This window comes from Megascapheus bottae, chromosome 30 (assembly GCF_031878675.1).
Source record: "Megascapheus bottae isolate mThoBot1 chromosome 30, mThoBot2.hap1, whole genome shotgun sequence".
Lineage (NCBI taxonomy): Eukaryota > Metazoa > Chordata > Mammalia > Rodentia > Geomyidae > Megascapheus > Megascapheus bottae.
In genome coordinates this window covers 6,856,231-6,869,243 of record NC_143538.1, presented here as the reverse complement: position 1 = coordinate 6,869,243, position 13,013 = coordinate 6,856,231, and the positions used below count along the sequence as shown (strand labels likewise).

Below are 13,013 nucleotides of genomic sequence, written 5' to 3'. Positions count from 1 at the left end.
ATGGAAGCTAATATAAATACTAATTGATTAAAAGCATCCTAAATAGATGGGCATGGTGGCTCACACCTATAATCTTAGCTACTCAGGAGGCTGAGACCTGAGGACTGAAGTTCAACCCAGCCCAGGCACTAAAGTCCCTAAAGTCTGTGAGATTTTTATCTCCGATTAACCACTAGAAAACAGGAAGTGGTGCTGTGGCTCAAGGGGGAGGGTGGTAGCCTTGAGTTGAAGAGCTCAGGGACAATGCCCAGGCCCAGGGTCCAAGCCCCACGACCAGGAAAAAAAATCCTAAACATTTGTGTTGTCTTTGGAAGCTAATATAAATACTGAGGTTCTGGAGTTTGGGCTAGTGGTAGAGTGCTTGCCTAGAATTCATGAAGACCAGGGTTTGATTCCTCTGAATCACATACATAAAAAAAGCCGGAAATGGTGCCTTGACTCAAATGGCAGAGCCATAGCTTCAAGAAAGCTCAAGGCCATTGCCCAGACCCTGGGGTCAAGCCCCAGGCACAGCAAAAAAAAGTACTGATTAGGAAGTAGCACTGTGGCTCAAGGAGTAGGGCAATAGCTAAGGGACAGCTTGGAGTTTGACCAAGTGGTAGAGTGCTTGCCCAGCATGCATGAAGACCTGGGTACATGTCTGTGAAGGTGAATCTCTGGCACTAGAACCCTGGCACTCTATTCCTGGCTGATCCTGTATTCATTCCAACCAAGCCCAGAACTTGAGGGGAAAACAGTCATGGAGGTTAGACCTTTTCTACCCTCTTGCAAACAGACCCCAGATGAGGGACAGGGAGCCCATGTGTTTGGAGGTGAGCCCAAACTCTCCGTGGTGCCTCATGGGTTCCATTAATCATACCAGGGACCAGCACAAAGCCAGTGAGACAGACCAAGGATATATCAGAAGGCAGAGTCAAGGCACTGCACATCCTTGTGTCCACCTGTCAGTGACCTCATCTCCCTAAAGGGTTTGTCATCCCTTTTCGGATACAAAGGGATTTCTGCTGGCCCAGTCCAATGTTAAAAGGGTTCCTGTACTGAGGCAACTTGGCCTTATACTGCAACAACAGGCCAATTTCCTGCTTGTCACCCAGCCCCTGCCAGCCACCTGCCCTAAGCCCAAGCATCTGTGCATCTGATGCCAATTCCAAGGCAAAAACAAGGTCATTCCACCAACCACTCCCAGGGGCCTGCTTGCACACATACCTGAACAAAAAGGAACGTCAGAGTGCCTCATTGATGGGGAATGTCTTCACAGCTGCAGCCCTGTCAGTCATGGAGGGGATACAAGGAGGTGAGTGGGAGAAGTAAGTCCTGTCTCATTCCTGTACTAGCTGCATCAAGTTCTGGACTTCAGTAGGGATTGGGTTTTCACTTGTCTTGTTCAGCTGTAGGGTGACAATTTTGGAGGCATCATCAAATGTAAACACACATTTTGTGTGGACACACATGCCTCCCACACAAAATCTGCCTGGCAGCAGGCAGGCCTAGCACCAATCAAGGCACCCAACCCCAAGGCAAAGGGCCTGAGCAGCCATATTAAGTAGCAGGTCCAGGGACAACCCCCAATTAGGATGGATGAGCATCCTACCAGGAACTAAGTCACCACCACCTCCCACCCCAGTGTGGATGGGCAAATTTACATAGTTTCCTCAGCAATCAAGGGGTGAGAATGGCACCAGCCAGCTTTTCCATGAGGTCTGGGTACCCCTCCTCATGTAGGGCTTGGATGGACCACTTCCTGACCCATTGTCAGCTGGCCTTCCATGGCCTCATAGCCTGAGGAAAGGACACAAAACAAATGCTAACTTGAGGAGGGGACTAAGCCATGGTGCACACCACATTGACTATCTCACACTTGCTTCATTTTCCCCCCCTCCAACCTCTAGCCCACCTGCCACTATACAGCCAACACAGCCAAGCTAAGAGCCTAGGGTTCTTTTCTACGGGCACCCTCCCTCCAGTGGCTGTCCTCTCAGCCATGAGAGTGGCTCACTCAGCGGAGTAAGCCAAGTTAGTCAGTCCTCATTCCTACCCCATCTACACCAAGCCAGGTTCTGGACCTCAGCCACTAATCACAGAGATGGGAAGGAGTTTTCACTCATTTTGTTCAGCTTTATCAAGGAATTTTTTTTGGTGGAAACCATCATCAATCTGAGCACAACCAGTAAGGCTACAGGGCAGTGGAAGAGGCCAGAACCTAGGTCTGCCAGGCAGAGGGCAATGCCAGCAATGTGCAGAACCCTCTGCTGGGGTCTCAAAACTCCAACTCACAAGGGAGGACACATCCAAACACCACCCACTAGCCAGTGGGGAACTCTATCAGTGCCCCCAAATGAGGTTATTCCCCCATCTTGGGGATGCTTACCTTTACCCTATTCAGCTACACTCTGGTGCACAACTTCTGCCAGCAGGCTTCCTGGTCCGCTCCCCAACAAACTGGCACCACATCCTGCCCCACTCCCCGCCCAACTTCCATGGCACTTCACCCTGTCAAGTAGAGACAGTCAATTGCACAGTTACAGGATGCCTCTGCTTGACTGTATAGGTGTGTGTAGGGGGGGAGGTTTTGTGCTTGAATGTGAAGTGGAAGGCATTTGGCTGCCTGGTTGGAATCAGTGTCTCCCTACCTCCAAGGCCTTCATTACAGGTTTGGATCACATGTCCACACACCAAGGGCCAGCCATTTGAAGTATGCCATCCTTCACCTCCTCAGCTCATTCACGAACCAAGGAAGTAATCCTGATAGACTCACGTGTCTCCCTAGGAATCCACAACAGACTGTGTCTTCCTATCATCCACTAGTCTGGATTGGTTGACCAGCACATGCCTGTTTTAAAAACAAAACCAAAAAAAACGCTGGCTACCAGTGGCTCCAGCCTGTAATCCTAGCTACAGAGGAGGCTGAGATCTGAGGATCCCAATTCAAAGCCAGCCCGGGCATGAAAGTCCATGAGACTCTGAACTCATTAACCACCAGAAAACAGGAAGTGGTCCTGTGGTACAATGTGGTAGAGTTCTAGCCCAAACCAGTGCACGCAGCCCAGTTAACCGACCACTGAAACCTCAAGTCCCACCTCAAACGCTTCCGTCCAGCTTCCGCCTGGCCACTCCACCGCCATTCCGAAACCCAGCCCCGGAGCCAGGTCTTCTCAGGACCACGAGCCCCACACTGCAGCAAATGGCAGCATCTCTGCTCCCACAGCCCCACCACGCCAGGTGTGCACTCCGACCCATCGCCTGCCACCTCCACAATGAGCACACGTGGTTTCCGGGGCCAGGCAGGCAGCGTGACCTCGGCAACCACTGCGCCTGGGTTAGGCCGGGTTGCTCAGTCTCTTAGAGACGGCCCTGACCGGTCAGTATGATTCTGGATGTTAGGCACGAAATAAAACTCTGTTTAACTTCCGCTTTTGTGTCAGATTCCTTCCTTTGGTCAGGACCCTAACACTATGCTTCTAGTCACTCGAGACACAGTCCATTTCAGCCTTTATGGAGATAAAAGTTCCAACAACTTTCCTGCCCAGGTTGTCCAATCTCGGCATCCTGAGTATCTAGGCCTACATGAGCCCAGCCTACATACTCTCCAAACATACAGGCCGCCAGGCTGAGAACTCACCATCATGGTTCCAAGTCAGCCCAGAAAGGAAAGGCCCGAGATTCTTATCTCCGACCACAAAATGCTAGAAATGAATCTGTGGCTAAAGTGTTAAAACACAAAGCCTCTGGGGCAGCGCCCAGGCTCTGAGTTCGAGCTCCAGGATCAGAAAAGAAGGGGGGGGAAACAATAGGTAAATGTGGTCTTGAGACAAACCTTTTAAATTCCAATCGTGAGGGGGCGACATAAGTAAAAAGGCAATTCTCAAGCATTCTGCCAACATTCGCTGTTTGGGAAGGTAGTACCACTCAAGAATTCCTTCACCCTTTTCCACGCGGCTTCCCCAAAAGCTCCACCTGCGCGCCGAGGGAACTCGGCGCGTGTGCGTCGGGCCCGGAACTGCGTCATCAGGCCGCTCGCGCTGGGCGCCTCTAAGCCTCTAACCGGAAGCTACCGTGTCATTCTGTGTACGGCGGCCTGCAGGGGCCTAAACTGCTGAGGTCCGCGCGCTCGCAGGGACTGGTGTCAACGTTGCGCCCGTTTCACTCTTGCTTCCAGTGCTGCGGCCGGCATTCTGCACTTTTTTTGTTGTTTTTGCTCTCGTTTAACGCCCTAGTATCTGAAACAAATGTACATGTAACCTATTCGATAAGGATTTAGGAAGGCATGGTGCAGCTGATGCCGCTGGCTCACCCTTTAATTGTAGCTACGCAGGAGGCCGAGCTCTGAGGATGAAGGTTTGAAGCCAGCCTGGACAGGAAAGTCCAGGGCACTCTTGCCCACAGTCAAAAAAAAAAAGGCCGGCCATGGCACTGTAGCTCAAAGTGGTAGGGCTGGAATCTTGAGCGACAGCGCCCAAGCCCTGAGTTCAAATGCAGGACTGGCAAAGTGGGGGGGAGAGGGGAGCCAGGCACCCTCAGCTCATGTCTGTAATCCTGACTACTCAGGATGACTTCTGAGTACCGTGGTTGGAGGCCAGGCTGGGCAAGAAAGTCATAAGATTCATTTCTAATTAATCACAGAAAAAGCCAAAAGTGGGGCTGTGGATCAAGTGGTAGAGTGCTAGCTGTGGGCTAAGAAGTTCAGGGATGATGCTGGGATAGTTCAAGTCCCAGGTCAGGCCCAGAATTCAAGCCCTAGGACTGGCAAAAAAAAGAAAAGCATTAATTCAGCAAATGGTGGTATTCCCACATTACTAGATTTACATCCACTCTCTAGGCATTCTCCTGTTAGCCATAAATGCAACTTCTCCCCTCTGACTGCTCCAGGTCACATTATTTGCTTCTATTCAGGACTCAAACCTGTGCCTGGGACTCAGGTTGAAGGTAGAAAAGAACAGTGGACTTAGTACTCTAGAATTACACAACTTAAAAGTGAATAATCAGTGAGATTATATTAAAACCAACAGTTTATATTGAAAAGAAAGAACAAAACAAATATAAAGGAGATGCTTCCCCTAAGGGAGGAGAATGGTGGCTGTGGTCTTAGAGCTTCTCTTAGGTGGACATCAGAAAGTGATTATCATGGAGGGTCCACAAGTTGCTCTACCTCTGCATCAAAAAGGTTTTCTTCCTGTCTTGAATGGGGAACAGTTTCAGCTCCAGATGGAGCTCGCTACTCTTCTAGAAGCAAAGGCTCTGCCATACTTGGACTGCAGACCCAGCCTACGCTAACTTCTCCTCTACAAGGTGAGGTAGGTTGATTTGGGGTGGTGTGGGAAGATCCAGGCGGGTATCTGCAGTCAGTGAAACAAGTTCTACCTCTTCTTCTGCCTTGAAACCTAGAGGTTGGTATGTGTTCAATGGAGTGGCTACAACAGGCTGGAGGTCCATAGGATAAAGATGTTCTGATTGTTCTACTGCTGAAACCAAGTGCTCTACCTTCACATGTGGCACCGGATGCTGTAGATGGCCCAAGTCTCTAGCAAGGGTAGGCAATGTTGGTTCTAGTACCAGAGGTGCTGACATCATGAGTGGGTCTATTGCCTTGATCCCAGGAGCAACTGCTATATGCAGCCCCAAATCTAGAATGGAAACAGATAGACCACTAAGGAAGGGAGCTCTGGAATTTAAGTGGGATTCAACTTGCTTGATAAGCTAGGGACTTCATAATGAGTGTCTATGTCTAAAAGATGCCATACATAGAGTAATTACTGCCTGCTAGAATTCCCAGTGCTGTCTAAACAACAGAACATATTCAGTGACTGGCCAATCATCAGATCATGGGTCTCATCCCAGAGGGCTCAATTTCTCTCCCTAACCATAGGCACTTACCCAAGGGTTCCTCACAATTTGTCCCTTCTTCAGTGGCTTCTGGTTCCATCAGCTGGGTTTGAAGATGTTGTATATGGACTGCCAGGTCTGAAGAAGGCATGTGCAACAGCACGTAGGCCATCAGCTTATTCAGGTTGGCCAGAGCCTTGGGCTGGCAGAAATCCTCTGGGTACTTCTCCAGCCACGTGGTAAAGAAGGAACAAATGGTACTGTGGGAGATTGGGTGGGGAGCAGAATTCGAACCTGGTAGAATAGAATTCTCAGGAAGATGGACATGGCTTGTCTCCCCACAGATGCTGCTTTTTTACCTACAGTTCCTCTGTGTTACATAGGAAACAAGACTCTATCCACATCTGTATTCCTGTCTTCTATGAAGGCCCAGCCCCCTCCACTTTATGATAGTATGACAGTATGCAAAGCAGAGATAGCCATACTGCAAGCCCAAGGCCTCAATATCCCCATTCTTCAAGCAGAGCCCTTCCCTTTGTTTCAAAGTCTACTCACTTTTTTGCTTGTTCGTCCTCCTCACAGTTTGGGTGGAAAAATCCATATCTATGGCAGCAAAGGAGAAAGTCACCTCTAATGTTCTGTACATTTTTCTTTCTTTCAACCTATGGGGACATCTATGAAATTGATTAAAAATCATCTCGGAAAGTAATCTCAGGAGAGTTGAAAATTTTGTTTTTATTGTTCCTTCAATTTTATACTAAGAGACTTGAAATGTTGGTTGGTGTTAAATGCTTCGCAGGTCTGTATAATGAGTGAGCCCAATATAACCCTTCCTGATTATATAGTACACAGTGGGGCCTCAATGCAAATCTAATAGCCTGTTCTCTAGTCACAGCACGTCAGGGGCAACCCAGATTGGTTCTAAAACCTTGTTTACTAATGGCAACTATGATTCCACAGAGCTTTACCTAAATGAGACCTGAAGGCAGGTATACATCTGTAATCCTAGCTACTCAGAAGGCAGAGCTCTGAGAATCAAAGTTTAAAGCCAGCCCTGCCAGACAAATTAACTACAAAAACCTGAAGTGGAAGTGTGGCTCAAGTGTTAGACTTACAGTTAGACTTACAGCTTTGATCAGAAAAAGTGAAATCTGAGAGAGAAAGGGAAAGATCCTACCTATGAGACACTCCTAAGAGAGAAACTTGAGAAGGCACTTCTGAGTCTTATCCCATGTTTCATTGAAAATTCTCCACAGAAGCAGAGAGTTGCAAAGTCTTGCTTAGACTCGGTCAGGAGATGGGTAAGGCCCCTGTACTTAGGGACTAAACTTTTATTTATTAGTTTTGTGCCAGTCCTGGAGGCTGAACTCAGTGGTACTCTCCCTGAGGTTCTTTGGCTCAAAACTACCACTGTCCCACATGAGCCACAATATCACTTCCAGTCTTTTCTTAGTAGTTTATTGGAGATAAATTCAGACTGTCCTGCCTGACTGGCTTCAAGTCATCATCCTTAGATCTCAGCCTCCTGAGTAGTTAGGATTACAAGCATGAGCCTGGTTGGACTAACCTTTTAAACAGCAGATCCAGCACTTGCCCTGTTGTTGTGAACTTTCTGTACATGTAGAGGAAGGCAGGGACATAAAAGGGATCTCCCTTCTGATGGGCAGGTACCAGGTTCTTCACTATCTTCTCCAGTATGTCTGGCTCCAAGGTCCTCCTAGAGGGCTCTTCCAGTGCTGGAGCTGACTCATCTTCATCCTGATGTGGGAACCACATGGAAATGACAGCACACCTCAGACTGACCCATTATGATGAAGTTAATTAAAAACTACCCAGAAATCATTATCTCAATATCCCCACTTAATTGCTCACACCAAGCAGGTTTCAGAGTGAGCCAGGAAAGGGATCAAATAGGTTTCCTGTTCTGAGTATACTTGCCCTGAGTTGTGTTAGGTTTCCATTTGTTCTCCGCTATAAAATGTCCCAAGGCAATGGATTCAGGACTGAGCACTGATCCAGCCTATCTAGGCTCCACGGAGGTACCCACAGTGTGGTTTCCTGAGGCCTTGAGACACGAGCAAGAGAACATCCTTTCTTTCTCCTCAAGGATCTGGCTGGAGCTGACTATAGGATGCTGCTGTCTGGCTATCAAGTGACAACATTCAATATGCCCCATTGTTAAGGAAGGAGGATCACTTCCTCACTTCCCATTATCTGTGCCCCATCCTCATATAAGATTTTTCAAAGAACTCACTGGCTCCAATCCTATGTTACCAGGTGCACATATGGGACATACTTAACACCATACCTTGTCCAATCTCAACATCTGCACTCAAGCTTTGGGGCCAGCCATTGTCTCAGCATTAAGGAGACAGAGCCATATCAGATCTATCCCTTCCCTTTTTTTAACCATATCTGGGATTTTTCCACAGGTCATTTTTCTCTAGCAGTCAGAAATTATATAAATCACCACGTAAGTTTGAAGAAGTAATACTTAACATCGTTTTTGTTTGTTTGATTGATTTTTGTTTTTTTGTTGATGATGGGGCTTGGACTCAGGGCCTGGGTGTTATCCCTGAGTTCTTTTGCTCAAAGCTAGCCACTCGACCACTTTGACCCACACCACTACTTCTCGTATTCTGGTGGTTATTGGAGATAACAGTCTTTTTTTTTTGTCAGTCCTGGGCTTGAGCTCAGGGCCTGAGCACTGTCCTTGGACTTTCTCAAGGCTAGAGCTCTACCACTTGAGCCTCTGCACTACTTCTGGCTTTTTTCTATGTATATGGTACCAAGGAATCAAACCCGGGTCTTCATGTATGCTAGGCAAGCACTTTAACCACTAGTCCAAACTCCCGGCTAGAGATAATAGTATTACTGGCTTTACTGTTTAAGCTGGCTTTGAACTGTGATCCTCAGATCTAAGCCTTCTGAGTAGCTAGGATTACAGGCCTGAGCCACCATTGCCTGGCTAACACATTCTTTTTTTGCCAGGTCTGAGCTTAAACTCAGGGCCTGAGCACTGTCCTTGGACTTTCTCAAGGCTAGAGCTCTGCCACTTGAGCCTCAGCACCACTTCCGGCTTTTTTTTCCCTTTGTATGTGGTACTGAGGAATCGAACCCGGGTCTTCGTGCATGCTAAGCAGGCACTCTAACACTAGGCTAAAGTCCTGGCCCCTAACACATTCTTTAAAAATGTACAATAAGGCTAGGCATTGATGGCACATGCCTGTAATTCTACCTACCCGAGGTCTCAAACTTAAGGATTATGCTTTGAAGACAGCTTGGGCAGGAATCTGTGAAACTCTTATCTCCACTAAACTACCAATAAAATCCAGAAGTGGAATTATATTTTTAGTGATAGAACACTAGTCCTGGACAAAAAGAAGGTCAAGGAACAAGACCAGGCTCAAGCCATAAAACTGATATGCCAAAAAAGGGGGGAGGAAGAAAAGAAAAGTAAAACCAGTGCTGGTGATGCATGTCTGTAATCCTAGCTACTTAAGAGACTGAGATCTGAGGATCAAAGCCAGCCTGGGCAGAGATTCTTCAAAGCAAAAAACAGAGCTGTGATTTAAGAGGTTAAATGCTGTCCTTGGGCAAAAATGTTCAGGGATTGTACACAGGCCCTGAGTTCAAGCCCCAGGACTAGCGCGTGCGCGCGCACACACACACACACACACACACACACACACACACACACACACATGTGCACATGCGTGCACAAAAAAAACAGTAAGTTAACACAAGGTTTGCAACCTATTTTGTCTCTCTACCTACCCTGATATACATCTAGGTAAAGATGTATGTGCACACGTATGTATACATTTATATAGAAATACTGTGTCACATTTGCATGTAAACACAGACACAGAGACACACACACACATATGACTCATAGGTTTTCCTTCCTAGGCTGGCTTTCAACCAAGATCCTCATATGTCAGCCTCCTGAGCACCTATGGTTAGAGGTATAAGCCTCTGGTGCCCACTTTTAAAGGGGATGTAAATCATCTTTACTATTTTAATTTCTTTATAGAACACAGCCTTAAGCTCTTGCCTTAGCTTTTGGCTAAAGGATGCCTCTCTATCACTGAGCCACAGATCCACCTCCTGCCTTTGGCTGGCTAATTCAATATCCCTGACTTTTCTGTCTTAGCTGACTGTATCTAGGATACAGAAGTAAAGCCCTAATGCCCAGTACTTTGTTAGTTAACATCACATTCTTCTCAATGTTATAGGAATAGAATCATTGGGCAAAATATTTTTTCAGTCATGGGGCTTGAATTTAGGGCCTGGCTCCTGAGCTTTTTCACTCATGGCTCACATACTACCACTTTGAGCCACAGCTCCACTTTAGATTTTTAGGTGATCAATTAGAGATGAGAGTCATGCAGCCTTTCTTGTCAAGGAAGGCCTCAAACTGTGATCCTCAGATCTCAGCTTCTTGAATAGCTAGGATTACAAGCATGAGCCTCTACAAGTGATAGAACACCTGCCTAGTATGTTTAAAACACTGGAATCAAATCTCAGTACCGCCAAAGTACATACAAAATAGAAATGATCTATTTGGTGTGGGAAAACATATTGTTACATACACCCATGTAAAACTATGTGTGGGTATGTATGTACACATAGATTTATATATATGTATATACCATACATGGTATGTTATGAGATATATATCACATACATACACCATCAGGTTAGAATTTATCTTGGATTAAAAATGAATAGTACACATAAAGCAACAATAAATATTGGACATCTATACTTCAGTGTAAAGAAAATAATATTGAAAATTAAGGACAACTGAGACTTTAAGAACAGAACTACTAAACTACTAAACATGAAATCACACATTTTATGCATGTATAAAGCTGCCCCCGCAGGCTGTTTCTATCTTGTAATCAGACAGACTATTTCTCACCTGTGGAAAGTCAAGCTTCTTCAACATTGTGGGGTCTCAAGACTTCAGAAAGGTGAATGGGCATTTCTAGTTGCATACATTCATTGTCAGATGTGGTCCTACATTTAGAGAACACTGGAGAATACCTTTGGGCGAGTAGAATGTTATGTATATCGTTATATCTAAACATCTTCCAGAAATCTCAAAGCCCCCTCTTTCCATCAACCAGATCATGACAATTTCCTAGCCAATTCATTAGATGTTCTGGTATAAAAGAGGAAGAGAACCATTTTAGGACATACTCATGTTTTTCTATATTACTGGAGATGGATCCAAGAGTTTGCTCAAGGTAAGCAAGGACCCTATCAGTTACATTTACAATGATGTGCTAGGCCATTCTGTGTAAATCTTTGCCTACAATGTAGAAGAAAACATATTAAGAATTGTTTAGGGTTGGGTAGGAATATGACTTAGTGTTAAGAGTGCTTTGCTTAGCATGCATGAAGCTCTGGGTTTGAATCTTCAGTGCCACTGAAGTGGCACTTTGGCTCAAGTGGTAGAGTGCTAGCCTTCAGCAAAATAAGCTCAGGGACAGTGTCCAGGCCCTGAGTTCAAACCACAGGATTGAAAAAACAAGAACTGTTGAATAAACGTTCAATTGCAGCTAAAGGATAAAGTCACAAAGCATCAATCTCCCAACAGTTCATTCCAATTTAAAAGCAATAGAGGCTAAGAAGACCAAGTAAGATTCTCCCTCCCCTCAGCACCCCTTCCCTCCCTTCCTTCCTTCCTAAATCTTTTTCCTTTCTCTCCCTCCCTCCAGTCCTCTCCAGCACTGGAGGGAGCTGGGGTACTTGGTGCACTCATTTGCATATACAAACTGGTTTGGAAGGCTCCCCCTTCTCTCTGTTTCCCTCTCTTCCCCCCTTTCTCAGTGGTACTGAACTCAGAGCCTAGGGACTGTCCCTGCGCTCTTTGCCTTAAGGATAGCACTCTACCACTTGATCCATGGATCCACTCCCAGGTTTTTATGGTTAACTGGATGTGAGTCTCATAAACATTCCTATATAGCCTCCTGATCCATGGCTCCACTTCCAGGTTTTGGTGGTTAATTAGGTATGAGAGTCTCAAACATTGCTATACAGCCTCCTGAATAGCTAAGATTACAGGTGCGAGCCACTGGAGCCCGAACTTCACTTGGTTTTGAATAATAATTAAAACAAGGTATATATACACAATGGAATGCTATACTACCATCAGAAAGAATGGCATCGTCCTATTCATAAGAAAATGGAAAGACTTGGGAAAAAGTCATATTAAGTGAAGTAAGCCAGAATCAAAGAAACATAGCCTCCATGGTTTCCTTCAATTGTAATAATTAGTATATATCCAAGATAGTTCTACCACAGGACCACAATAGCTCAACAGCTAAATGCACATGACTATATAAGATGATGTTAAGTGAAACGAACTACAAGATATGAAAACACAAAGCTTTTCTTTGATTGTTTTTTTTGTTGTTGTTGGAGTTTTGTTGTTGTTGTTTTTGCCATTCCTGGCTTAAACTCAGAGCCTGAGCACTGTCCTTGGGCTTTGTCAAAACCAGAGTTCTTCCACTTGAGCCACAGCACCACATTCGGCCTTTTCTAAGTATGTGGTACAGAAGAATGGAACCTGGGTCTTTGTCATGTCAGGCAAGCACTCTACCACTAGGCCAAACTCCTAGTCCCATGGAGATTATTGCTTTTTAACATACTATATGAAGTCATTTCATTTTTTTATGCCCCAACAGCTTATCCCCTGTTGCCACCGTCTTTGATTCTGGTACCCTATGAATTGTGTATAGGTTTATCTGAAGTAGGGAAGGGAAGAGGAACAACAAAAAGGGGAGACAAAGGACAACGAGGAAACCCACGCAGCAGAAATACTCACAGGACAAAATGTTGGAAATAATCTTTACAATTTGTGTAGGGGGGGTGTGGGGGAGAGGAGAAATGTGCTCACCCCCTTACATACGTCACTGCCACACCTCTGTACGTCACCTACACAAAACAATATTTTAAAAAATACACGTTAAAGCAATTTAGGAAGCCAGAGAGAAGGAAGCAAGCAAGAAAAAAAAAAGATTAAGCTGTACCTTTCTAAATCTGTATTGGGCAGGATACTTGTAAATTTGTTTCAGACACTAGAGCGTTAAACGAAAGCAAAAAGCATAGAAGATCACTCGGCAGCCATCTTTGAAAAACAAAAGCGAAACAGACGCAACGTCTATTACAGTTCCGGCCGG

At 45.7% G+C, this 13,013-nt stretch overlaps 1 protein-coding gene, 1 long non-coding RNA gene and 1 other non-coding gene across 6 annotated transcripts; all 3 read right to left on the bottom strand.

Moving 5' to 3' along the window:
• Nucleotides 1-1,658: 1,658 nt before the first annotated feature.
• Nucleotides 1,659-2,724, bottom strand: LOC150044368 (uncharacterized). Its single transcript, XR_016533155.1, has 3 exons — nucleotides 2,631-2,724; nucleotides 2,369-2,490; nucleotides 1,659-1,779 (listed from the first exon to the last, which is right to left on the bottom strand). It is a non-coding gene; the product is annotated as an uncharacterized LOC150044368 (long non-coding RNA).
• Nucleotides 2,060-2,156, bottom strand: LOC150044369 (small nucleolar RNA SNORD116). The gene has a single exon (XR_016533326.1). It is a non-coding gene; the product is annotated as a small nucleolar RNA SNORD116 (small nucleolar RNA).
• Nucleotides 2,725-4,994: 2,270 nt separating the features above from the next.
• LOC150044367 (ral guanine nucleotide dissociation stimulator-like) lies at nucleotides 4,995-12,980 on the bottom strand. 4 transcript variants are annotated; one of them, XM_090321805.1, is made up of 6 exons: nucleotides 12,864-12,980; nucleotides 10,748-10,872; nucleotides 7,388-7,578; nucleotides 6,376-6,423; nucleotides 5,887-6,080; nucleotides 4,995-5,621 (listed from the first exon to the last, which is right to left on the bottom strand). In XM_090321805.1, the coding sequence occupies exons 2-6, from the start codon at nucleotides 10,772-10,774 to the stop codon at nucleotides 5,263-5,265; spliced, it is 819 nt and encodes a 272-aa protein (XP_090177931.1). In that variant the 5' UTR covers nucleotides 10,775-10,872; nucleotides 12,864-12,980; the 3' UTR covers nucleotides 4,995-5,262. The 4 variants fall into 4 exon arrangements, with proteins under 4 accessions (XP_090177931.1, XP_090177929.1, XP_090177930.1 ...); XM_090321803.1 differs by having other exon boundaries at nucleotides 5,872-6,080; nucleotides 12,864-12,979; XM_090321804.1 differs by having other exon boundaries at nucleotides 5,872-6,080; nucleotides 10,748-10,845; nucleotides 12,864-12,979.
• Nucleotides 12,981-13,013: the final 33 nt, after the last annotated feature.

Bases quoted from the DNA above. Each gene is read 5' to 3' on its own strand.
- LOC150044367 (XM_090321803.1), bottom strand. From the start codon at position 10,774: ATGTTGAAGAAGCTTGACTTTCCACAG. The intron at 7,579-10,747 runs GTGAGAAATAGT...TTCCCACATCAG, and splicing joins AGAAGCTTGACTTTCCACAG to GATGAAGATGAGTCAGCTCC. The intron at 6,081-6,375 runs GTGAGTAGACTT...AATCTCCCACAG, and splicing joins GAGGACGAACAAGCAAAAAA to TACCATTTGTTCCTTCTTTA.